The following is a 12,504-nucleotide window of genomic DNA, read 5'->3' on the forward strand; positions in this document are numbered from 1 at the left end:
TAATCTATACCACACTTTCCTTCATTATATTCAACAACAGCTAGTGGTCACTAGTGGTCACTAGTGGTCACCATGGGTGTCACTACGTACAGTCAGTCTGAGAGTTACTGGCCAACTGTCGACAATCCATAAATTCTTTACCTGCACACTTTGTCAATTATACCATATCACTCCACTTATATTTTAAATACATTTGGTTCTGTAATTCTGTCTAATAAATATCACCTAATATTATTTCAACATTGTTGAGGTTATTCGATGTGTAAACAGAGAAAACTCGTGGATAAATTGTAAGGTAGAAAATATATTTAAATAGAAGTGTAATTATAAGTAAGAATACAATTTGAGCTGGTGCAGATCCGCGCGCTAGCTGTGTTACCCAATAACTGGAAACCCCGAAAGTCAACGTCGCCTGTCTACTGTTTATGGTCTGTCTTCGTCGCAGTCTTTTGTCCACACGCTGTCGATGGCTTCTCAGTGCTTGAGAAAAGTAAAAAGGCCAGATATAGAGTTTTCTTAGAAGTGGTGATCTCTCCAACGAACATAAACACCGTGCCTTCCACAGATTATTTATCTTAACTTTAAGATTAATTTCTAACACCTACAGTAGTTTGTAGAATTTCAAATCCTCATATTGCCGAATATCATTAACCCATTAATCATGGCCCTGCTTAAGAGGACTGGTCCCTATGACCATGACATGGAATGATATGCGAATTCTTCATGGAGTTTATCGAAAATTTACTGTTCAAAACGATTGGTAGACAATGTTACTTCGCGAACATCGCATCTTACGTTCTTTATAACAGAGGAAAAAAGAAGAAATTATTTATTAAAAAAAAAAAAACAAGAAATTGAATCATATTATTTCTCGTGGAATTGTTTAAAATGGTCAATACAATAAACTGATATAAGCGAGATGCTGACAAACGGGCCGAACGTGATCTCTCACATCTGAAGAATACTTAGCAACTGAAATAAAAAGCAGTCGCAGTGCGCGTAATAATCCGCGCTTGCATGCAAATGGGTTAAAAGAATGGAAGTTACATATTGGGTTGGCAACTAAGTGGTTGCGGATTTTGTCATTAGGTGGAATTGACAAAATACGTAACCACTTAGTTGCCAACCCAATATAAGTTCGTCGCACCTGTTCTATTTCAGGTATCTTATTTGTCTGCTCAATTACGTTCTATTTATATTTTATTTACATTTTGTTATCACCACACGCGCTCTGTACATTTTTGCGTCCTTAAATCCCCCATAAGTGCACAAATATCCATAATCTAGCGATAACGTTTGATATCGGCTAGCTTGGAGCGTAATTTTCACGTTAGAAATTCACTCGATAAAATAAATACCACGACTTTTCGTATATTATCGACGAGTGACGCGAACCGAAGTTTCTGATATTTTAGACGCGCAGCAACGGGATACGCGTGAGTCGACCTTTCTCATTTCATTCGATTTGACATATTTTGTAAAAAAGTGCGGCGATTAGGGTGAAGTTTATTTTCCGATAAATCGTCAGCAACGTGCGAACATGCGAAGAAGCGAGAGCAGAGTTTATAAAAAAGTCAAACGATTGATCGTTACAAAGCCTATACCAGTCGGGTTTGTACGTGGTTCGTGTCACCTAATCAAACGACAAGGGAGTGTGAGCGGAAGAAAATTGAGCGAGGGGGTCGACAGTAGACCAAGAGGCTCGATGTTTGCCGCAACTTCGTCCCCATAGTCGAAGTTCCGAGGACGAATTTCCCGTTGGCCACTTAAGCTGCGCCGACACGTATTTCCCATGCATTTTAAGGATTTCGGACAGCGCGAGGGGCCCGGTGTTTTGTCGAAGTATGAGCACGTAGTTGTCGTGAAAGGATCATAGAGTGGACTTAGCCGGGGAATCCCGTGTAAAACTTGCCCGGAATAACAAAGTTTTGTCTCTAACCTATGCCACCCTCTCTCGCTTCTTTCTAATTCTTTGTCCTCTTCGCTCATGGAAACGAGCTTTAATCGATCTGACTTACTTTTTTCCCATTTTTCGCCCCTTGCTTCATACACGTCCACCTTCTTTTTATTTCTCTTTTTTAATATCTACGATCGATCTTGCGGCGAATCGGAGACTGGTAATCTTCGATCTCAGAATTCGTCGTTTCTTCTTCCATTCGCATTCACCGTTTTCATTTTCAACGATACAATTATTATCGCACTCGCGTTTAGATAAGAAGAAGGGCAATCTCGTGCTTGAAACGTACAATTTCCAAGTCTCGATCCAGGTACTCGTCGTTCGCACGTTTGGCTGTTAGTTGATACTTGCGAACGGATTGTTCCTTTTGTTTTTTAATTACGTTCATAAAAATATGAATATACAACGTGTGTTTATGTTTGCGACAAGATGGATCAAGGTTAGACCTTGAGCGGAGATGAGATCGACCCGCGTGTGGCTCGACGAGCCAGCAAATCATCCGAAATAAACGAAAACGACGAGATCCCGCGACACCTTGAGGGTTAAACGGAGAAACGTCGGAACGCGCTAGTTTATTCGGAGTTTTTCGAGCGAAACGGAGAATTCCGTGAACGAGCTGGTGGAGAAGTTACACGGCCTCTTCCTGCTGTTCCTGCAGCTGCCAGAAGTAGGCCTTTCAGCTCCCCTCGTGCAGAAGTTTCGCCATTGATAGGGGTCACTGAGTGGATTTGCAACGAGATACAGCAACCAGGTCCAGCGGCCGTGTTGGTCGGGTTGCAGGCTGCGTGGCGCGTTATCGCGGATCGAAACGGACGCTCGTCTTGCCGTACGACGGTTCAAGAAAAATTTCTTTAACATTTTGCCTGCGAAATTTGTACTTTACATCGCGAAGAAAACTGCGATTCTCAGATATTACGTTTGCTGTGTATATAAAAGAAAAAAAATAGGAAGAAGCAAGAACGTAGAGAAAAGAAAAGCGATCTAAGAATCGGTCGATCGAGGTTGATCAGAGATACAGCCGTCTACGTCTATAGACGCAGATTTGGTTTCTAGATTCTGCAAACATAGCACGACGACTTGGTGCTGACGGCCGGAGAGACGGTAAGAGATTCTTATCGCAAGCCAAATATTAACATCGATATTATATTTCCAAAATTGTCCATATTTATTGAAATTATTAAAAGAGAAATAAATTATATCGGAGTATTCGAAATAGACTGTATCAGAATTAGAATGCAAAAGGTGTTAGAGTTGGAAATGAATGATTCGCGTCGTTTACGTAGCGTCGGAATGTGTTTGCTTATGTTCAAGTTTCGTTATCATCGTACATTCACGCATATCGGTTGCAAGCAAAGAATACGTCGCAACTAATTTTAGCTGGAGGATTAACGAGCGTCGGCTCGTGTCATTATCCTCCATGAGCTCTCTGTTTCCAGTTACGCAACGTTACGTCGACCCCCACTCACACGCGCAACGTGTGCACGCGGAAGTCGAGTCCTTAGACTTCTAACTCCGTGCGATTTCTTTCAAATTATTAATAATTGTTTACCATTTTACAAAGCGAATAATTGCAAGTTATTAAACGATTTTAGTTATTATTTTAATATTTTAGCGATACGATTATACCGTGCAGGTTAAAAGAAATTCGAAACGAATTTAGCAGCGTACAGACAGGAAGTTATATGGACGCTTCCGGTCACGTGACCAGGCGCATCTCATAGCTGCGTTCGCAACGAAACGCGACACTCTGAGGTATTAGTCGCGATTAGCAAGATCCGCCAGATGGTCGGCTTCTGTTGGATCGTGCCATTTGCCACTGATTCCGCCGCCACGAAAAAACGTATTTTCGCGTCATAATGATACGGTGAGTTTAATTAACGAGTAGACAGGAAATAAATAATGTACATGTATCGTAGCGCCATGGTACGCAGCATAAAAAGTAATTACGCGAATCGGAAAGGCAGAAAGTATTTTTCATGATTTAGAAAGAGTACTATAGTTTATAATAGCGTTATAAATATTCAGTTTCTTTAAACTTCATAGAATCTAGGAACTAGATGGGAGAAGAATTAATTATTAAAATTAATGGGAACTGGATTGAAGAGGAATAAAATCCTTAGAATTTTTCCTCGTAACCATCAAAAAACAGAATCTAGTAACGTAATTTGATTGAAAAAGAAATTGCGAATGAATTGTTTCGTCTAACTTATCTTGACTTGACCATTTTATAACATTTCGTCGTGTTCATTTAATTTCTTTAAATTTTGTTAATTAACAAAGAAAAAAAGAAAAGATTGTAATGCAGAGCTAAAACGTACATTAATGTCATTGAAATAATTTTAGCCTTTAGCCATTTTTTAATTATTGTACATGTTGTTATATGTGATATATTATTATATATGTTAATTATATATCAATTTTAGTTTTGCAATTACCTGTGAACAAAATTCCTAAACTGTTCCATAAGGCACAGCCAGAAGGTACACTAACATCATCCAAGCAATTTGATCCTTCCATTTTGCAATTACTTATGAAGTAAATTGAAAAGACTGTACCTGTTCTGGTTTCATAAAACACAGCAAAAAGGTACACTAACATCATCCAAACAATTGTAGCCTTCCATTTAGCAAGTATTTAGTTATGAAGAAAATTGAAAAGACTGTACCTGTTCTGGTTCCATAAAGCACAGCCAAAAGGTACATTCATATCATTCAAACAATTGTAGCCTTTTCTCATTTTGCAATTACTTATGAAGAAAATTGAAAAGACTGAGCCTGTTTTGTTTCCATAAGGCACAGCAAAAATGTGAACTAACATCATCCAAGCAATTTTAACCTTCCACTTTGCAACTAGTTATGAAGAAAATTGATAAGACTGAGCCTGTTCTGATTGCATAAGGCACAGCTAAAAGGTACATTAATATCATTCAAACAATTATAGCCTCTTTCATTCTACAACTAGTTATGAAGAAAATTGAAAAGACTGGGCCTGTTCTGGTTTCATAAGACACAGCCAAAAGGTAAACTAACATCGTCCAAACAATTGTAGCTTTCCATTTAGCAACTATTTAGTTATGAAGAAAATTGAAAAGACTGTACCTGTTCTGGTTTCATAGGACACAGCCAAAAGATGCACTAACATCAACCAAGCAATTTTATCCTTCCATTTTGCAACTAGTTCTGAAAAAAATTGAGAAGACTATCTGTTCTGGTTTCATAAGATACAACCAAAGGGTGAACTAACATCATCCAAGCAATTTTAGCCTCCCATTTTGCAACTATTTAATTATGAAGAAAATTGAAAAGACTGAGCCTGTTCTGGTTTTATAAGACACAGCAAAAAGGTACACTAACATCATCCAAACAATTGTAGTCTTCCATTTAGTAACTATTTAATTATGAAGAAAATTGAAAAGACTGTACCTGTTCTGGTTGCGTAAGATACAACCAAAAGGTAAACTAACATCATCCAAGCAATTTTATCCTTCCAGTTTGCAACTAGTTATGAAGAAAATTGATAAGATTGAGCCTGTTCTGGTTGCATAAGGCACAGGCAAAAGGTACATTAATATCATTCAAACAATTGTAGCCTTTTCTCATTTTGCAATTGCTTATGAAGAAAATTGAAAAGACTGTACCTGTTCTGGTTGCATAAGACACAGCCAAAAGGTAAACTAACATTATCCAAGCAATTGTAGCCTTTCATTCCGCAATTGGTTGTGAACAAAATCCCCAAGTTCCTATCCTATACGTCCAAGAGTGGTCCTGATTCGTCGTAATTTTCCATCTCAAGTTTCTTGGATTTCGTGGATCTCCGGGAAAGGGAGCGGAGGATCGCTGAAAACTAGATGGTGAAAAACGCGACGGATGTTCCATAACTACTCGATAGAGGGGAATCCTGTATTCGTCGGAGCAAACGCTCGACTCGTCACGTATAGATCGGCGAGCAAACGTCTGGTTTGTTATTCGCGTCGTAGCATAATATCGACAGGGGTACACCGGTTGCATAAGCTTCGTCAGTCGTTTTCTCGCGTAACGATACTTTATCTCGGCCAAGCGATGCTTGCTGCTTGGACTCTCTGTCGCTCTCTTTCTCTTCTTCCTTTCTGTGTATACGTGCGCGTGTTGTTCATCGAACAGAGAGGAGACGTCGTTGACCCGCGACGTCGAACCCTGGCCAGCGAATCACGGCCGGTGGAATGGGCGGCTGATCCTGAATTTATATCGCGTGTTTAGGTGAGAATTGGTTCTTTATGAGTCGCACGTGAGTTCACTGCGCGATACTCGAGCACACTCGACGAATCTCACTCGTTATGTACATTGGCTGCTGCGGTTTCCTCGTTTGTAACGCTTCTTCCCTTTCAACCAGCCAACCGCATGTATATTAGATGTACACAATAGCGTACAGTTCTTGAATCTTTGCAACATCGAGATCCGCCACGTCGTCTCGTAGCAAACAGATCTTTTCGTTCAGCATTCGCTTTATCAACCAGTTAACTGCGGAATTTAGTTGTAGAAATCTGGTTAGGTCACGGAGTGCCTGATTAAATACAAACGACGACGTGTATACTCGTCAAACGCAATTAATTGGTCAATAGCGTGTGTGTAGCTTAATATTAAATGCAATTTTTCAAACTTACAAACTTTACAAACTTTGTAACGTAACAGGCGTTCACGTTCGCACAAGTGTCATCGATGTAATTGAGCACTGGGCAAAGTTTCCTTGCTGTGCAAATGGAGTTCTAGCGTAACGTGAATTTGTTCATTCGACAGCCTCGTTGGAAGGATTTTTTATGATCTTCTGAGATTCCCTAAGAAGTAGACCGTGGAGTATACAACTAGCTTAGAGTACAAAGCCCATGCGCTGCCTGGTGTTCTATTTACCTAGCGTTGCTTCTATAGAAAAGTCACTGGAAGCGTTTCCAAAGACGCCTGAAACGCGATTGTCGGAGTTTGAGAAAATTGGATTACGTATGGATTCTTTGGTTTGCAGAACGACGATCTGGTGTTCGACCAGGATGGCAAGCAGTCCATCGGCGAGGCTCCGCTGATAGAATCGCGCCAACAAGACTCCTTGTTTCATAGGATAAAGAGAGGGCTGTGGGATTTTTTTGGCCCATCCGAAACGACAACTACCACTACCGAAACTCCAGGTAATGTATCGTTCTTTTTCCCATAATAAACACGTTTAAACATCGTCGTTAGCTGCAAGGGTTGGCTAATTGGCAGAAATGCAGATCCTCCAACTGCGCCAAACATTCTGCTCTATCGAGTATTACAGAAATTGTACTGTCTAACGTTTTACAGAACCCGAAGACGACAACGCGGACAACGAGCTGAACAACGCTCCTCCAGTTCAGTCGGACGAGGACAAAGAGCCACAAGGCTCGAATTTGGAAAGGATAACCCGAGATAGCGCGGAGGAATACGACGAAGATGACGAGGTTGATATCCAAGAACTTACGACGTTGAAGTAAATACGTAAATCTTTGGTTCGATAGTGGTTCTGATCGTCGTCGTTGTTGTTGACAGAATAACGAGGTTGGGAACGCGGCCGAGGGTCGAAGGGAGCCAGCCAATTTTGGCAACACCGACGACGAAGACCTAGCCGGATCTGGAGAAGTCGAAGGCAGCGCCACCGAGTTTGATACGAAAATTAGTTACGGTTCCAGAAGAGAAAGAAGTAGGCAAACAGCTTTTTATGGTTTATTGATTCGGTAGCCGAAGTTTCTTGCACTTGTTGCTAATTTCAATGTGACTTTTTCAGGGTTCTACAGAATAACCTTGACCGTTGGAGAACCGTATAGGAGGGAGTACGCGGACAGAAGCAGCAGAGAGTACAAGGAACTCAGTGGCAACCTGACGCAGCCGCTTGAGGAGTTGCTGAACCGTGACATTCCCAACGAAAATCACCATGTCAACGTTGTTAAAATATCGTGAGTGTAATGTCACTCGGTGTGCCATTTATTTCTATCCTTTTGTACTACGAGAAACAGATTTCCTTAGTTTTCAACGTTCTTTACGTTCTTATCGGTAGCAACGCGTGCGTATTATCGTCGTTTACTGTAAAGAAAAATGGTTTTAGCTTGTAATCGTACGTAGACTGGATTCGAACGATTGTTACGCGGTATGAAAGTTGCAACGTACGATGAAATCTGATAAAGAGTATGTCCTATAACTTCAAATTAAATGGAAAATTAAATGAGAAGTTCGGTAAATTCAAAGCGAGATTGAAGTTTCAGGATAAATTCTATGAAGGATAAATGAAATGTGACAGGTTGTTGAATTGTTCCACAATGGCTTAAAAAGCAATCACATTGTGACGAGTGATATCATCGGGAATACGTAGCAACTGATTTCCGTGTGTTTTTAACACTAGAACTACCGATAGTTGACACGAAGCTATTTCTACCAAAACCAGTGAAAATGACTGGTCTTTGAAAAATACGTAATAGTAGAATATTTGTATATTTATTGATTTATTACCTTCTTACAGAAGCAATTCCATGTTATGTACATTTTTGCTATTATTAATCCATCTGGGATCTCTGAACGAGGGTTGACACATTTATAAAATCGTAGAACCAGTCATTTTCACTGCTGTGGTATTTCTAGCGTTAGCATCTAGCGATCCAGCGATCGATCCAGCGAATGATATGCGGTGAAAATTTGAAAAACGCGTGGCAAGTATAGAAAACGAGGAAACTGGTTAATTGGGGTTCGATAAACAGATTACAGGACTCCTGTACACTTTGACAAGTGCCGGTCATTTTCACTGCTATTGGTAATAAGTAGACACAAAATTATTTTCAGTTTGAATACATGAAAAACAAAATACAATTTGTTGTATTATTCTTTTAGTTATCGTTGCGAAGGTCATTACGCCATTGCGGTAAAAAATATAACACGAAGTAGGAATTTTAAATTAGAATTGTAAAACCAGTCATTTTCACTGCTGTGGTATTCCAACGTTAGCATCTAGCGATCCAGCGATCGATTCGGAATTTTCCTGATAACTGACATCCTCGTATCGAATGATACGCTGTAAAAATTTGAAAAACGCGTGGCAAGTTGTAGAAAACGAGGAAACTGGTTAATTGGGGTTCGATAAACAGATTACAGGACTCCTGTACACTTTGACAAGTGCCGGTCATTTTCACTGCTATTGGTAATAAGTAGACACAAAATTATTTTTAGTTTGAATACATGAAAAACAAAATAAAATTCGTTGTATTATTCTTTTAGTTATCGTTGCGAAAGTCATTACATCATTGCGGCAAAAAATATAACGCGAAGTAGGAATTTTAAAATAGAATCGTAAAACCAGTCATTTTCACTGCTGTGGTATTTCCAGCATTAGTATCTAGCGATTCAGCGATCGATCCGGAATTTTCCTGATAACTAACATCCTCGTATCGAATGATACGCTGTAAAAATTTGAAAAACGCGTGGCAAGTTGTAGAAAACGAGGAAACTGGTTAATTGGGGTTCGATAAACAGATTGCAGGACTCCTGTACACTTTGACAAGTGCCAGTCATTTTCACTGCTATTGAATACATAAAAAACAAAATAAAATTCGTTATACTATTCTTTCAGTTATCGTTGCGAAAGTCATTACATCATTGCAGAAAAAATATAACACGAAGTAGGAATTTTAAAATGAAATTGTAAAACCAGTCAGTTTGGTTGGTGTGGTAGTTCTAGCGTTAAAGACGCTAGAGATGTTTTTCTGAAATAGACAGGTAGCCCAAGAAGCTGAGTCAAAGTGACTCAGCCAATAGGTATCCGAGGTACGATAATAATTCCTGTTCGATGTTCAGGCCAACTTCTGACAGCTTTACGTCGCAAGTTACTCTAGACATCGGCTCGACGTTAGCTGATGAGACGGAGATGCAGTACATCATCGAGAAACAGCTGCAGATCCACTCGTTGGGCAACGTCCAAGTGCGTCCGGATGGATTTACCTTCAGAATATTCCAAGGTAACTTGGTTTCGCTACACGCTGACGCGTAGAATGATCGATTCTTCTTCGAAGACCACCCAGGTCGATGACCATAGTAGAAAAAAATGTCGAGATAGCAGGAACGTTCTAGCGAGATCTTTGCCTGGAAGAATCGATCCATTCAATTTTCACACTTACGTGGCATGCTGTTATTGTGGCATGCTAGTTGTACTTTTATATTATAAGTAGAATCTTTTGTATTAGAGCTCCGTTTCACTTTTTCCTTCTTCTACCTTTTTTTGTTGCATTCTCTTGTCCACCTGATGATTGCAAACACGCCTACACACAAACACACGAAATACGCATCTAACCAAAGTAGGGTTTGAAGAGCTGGAATGCGATCAGTCAGCTGAGCTAACGTGTAGAGACGGTACATGCGTTCCATTGGAGCGGCGATGCGATGGAATCGCCGACTGTAAGGATAGTTCTGACGAAGAGGGCTGCTCCGAAGCTACAACGCGTAAGTAGCAATCGTAATTGTCAACACAGTAGCTGTAAATACACTAAAATATAAGTATCATGTTCGACTTGTGGCATAGATCGCTCTTTACTATTCGTGAAATCGTTCCATGTCAGATGCATTCGTTCGTTTGCTCGTTCAATTAATTCTTTCGCTCGTTTGTAGCTTCCCCCCCCCTTTTTTTTTATTAGAAAGATTTTTATTTTTAATTATTTACTCATTTTCACATACGTATATATTTTTTTCTCTCTTCATGTTCATAATTTATATTCACTTCACAATCATCGAAACGATCAACGACAGAGCCGAGCATCAGGGATTTCGCAAGAACCGATCATAACGAAATTTTGGGACTCGTACCGAAAGAAGACGACGAAGATATAAACAGAGTTGATTCGATACCTAGCAAATGTCGCGCCGACGACACAATTCGTTGTAGAGATGGAAGTCGTTCTATCTGCTCTGTACAGCAATGTGACGGCGTGAAAGATTGTGACGATGGTGATGATGAAGATGGTTGTCCCCATCCAGGTACAGATGTTGTCTCCCGATTACGTAGACGCTTACTCATAACGGCAGTACTTTTACATAGACTAACTGTACCTCGACAAGTATCAAATGTTCCTTATCTTGATAATTTTCGTTGTCCTTTTGCGCGCAAAAAGAATCCACAGTTCGTACGTTCGTAAGAAGTAAGAAATCGATCGATATTACAGGTTGCAGCCCCGGAGAATTCGCCTGCGACGTGTCTAGGTGTATCTTGGACTCGCAGCGATGCAACTTCGTCCAAGATTGCGACGACGGAAGCGATGAACACGACTGCAACTATCCTGGTAAGTCGTTCTTTATTTTCTAGCAATTAATAACGATGATAATTTAGTTTTTTTTTGCTTCTTTGTTATTTTATAAATAGAGATTTCCAACTTGTATCAATCGACTGTTACTTCGATTTAGAAAACGATGAGAATTCCATTGAAAAAATGTCCATTTGCCAGCTGCGAAGAAATGTAGAAATCTACCTTTTATCTTCTTACCGACCTTATAACTTACCCTCGAAGATTCGGTTACCGATCGATCCCTGCTTTTACCGACGAGTCGCGTGATTATCGCGGACCTTGGGTCTGTTTTGCCGACATATCGGATCGATTCCGACCTTACGTCAGGCTGATCATTCTCAACATCTTTGTTTCCGCTCGGCGACCATCGACTAATTATAAGTAACACCGTCACCGGCTCGTCAAAGGCTTAGAGACGGAAGAGCGTCGAAGACGAGCCAGAACGTGACGATTTTCGCCGTGAAAAGAGGGTCAGGTGGAAACCGACCAGGATGTACCTACTGAATATTCAAAACTCGAGGGCTTTTGCTCTTCCGTTCTGTTTTACCGCGCTTTTTTCACCGTCGAGAGGCGGATGATTATGGCCAACGGCCACGGAAGTCGGTCACGTGATGCTGGAACCTCGGATCGCGAATTTTTTATCAGCATAACGTATTACCGAGTCGATAATTGGTATTAACGGTTCCAGATCGGATAGGTCAATAAGTTCAAGCTGGCTATTTTTATACTATTACGACGTGTTAAATTTGTCTAATGTTTCTTCGTTAACAAGCAAAAAGACAAGAATCCCACCGTGCTGTACCGAAGACATTAATTCGAGTGATGCAACGTATGCGTCAGTACTATGCTTGACGAATATGTTAAATTAATTCGTTAAGCCTGTCGAGAAGTCTCCTGATAAAAAAGAGGAATGCGAAGGACACCAACAAGGCGCAACAATTATGGTAACTTATTTCAGTCTCTGGATTAGTCCTCGAGACTACACCCAGTCTCCTACTGTTGTAGCGTTTAACGGTTGCAGATTAGGCCAAACTACGAATCCCGAGTACCAATTCTCAGTTACAAGTAGGCAAGTAGGGGAAGGCCAGGTCTTCTCAAGTTTCTCGATCAGAGTTGCGGCTAATGGAGAGTGCGTCAGCTATGCGAGGTCTAGAAACGTAACAAAGGATATTAAATTCCCTGTTTGAGATAGAAATACAGGAGCTGCGTGGAAGTGGGCCAAACCGCGACAGAACAATGAGTAGAAAGT

General features: G+C 40.4%; 1 protein-coding gene across 29 annotated transcripts in view; it reads left to right on the forward strand.

Moving 5' to 3' along the window:
* The window catches only part of trol (terribly reduced optic lobes), a 199,836-nt gene that overhangs the window by 75,639 nt on the left and 111,693 nt on the right, over positions 1-12,504 (forward strand). For 27 of the 29 annotated variants that reach the window (XM_069130022.1, XM_069130029.1, XM_069130033.1 and 24 more), the window contains exons 2-9: positions 6,950-7,109; positions 7,264-7,400; positions 7,489-7,639; positions 7,724-7,892; positions 9,778-9,938; positions 10,276-10,423; positions 10,730-10,950; positions 11,136-11,252. In XM_069130022.1, coding sequence (XP_068986123.1) covers positions 6,950-7,109; positions 7,264-7,400; positions 7,489-7,639; positions 7,724-7,892; positions 9,778-9,938; positions 10,276-10,423; positions 10,730-10,950; positions 11,136-11,252 — 1,264 coding nt within the window. The remainder of the gene's footprint in view (positions 1-6,949; positions 7,110-7,263; positions 7,401-7,488; positions 7,640-7,723; positions 7,893-9,777; positions 9,939-10,275; positions 10,424-10,729; positions 10,951-11,135; positions 11,253-12,504) is intronic. The other 2 variants (XM_069130030.1, XM_069130035.1) reach the window with 2 other exon arrangements.

This window comes from Bombus flavifrons, chromosome 16 (genome assembly GCF_040668555.2).
Source record: "Bombus flavifrons isolate JBK064 chromosome 16, iyBomFlav1_principal, whole genome shotgun sequence".
Lineage (NCBI taxonomy): Eukaryota > Metazoa > Arthropoda > Insecta > Hymenoptera > Apidae > Bombus > Bombus flavifrons.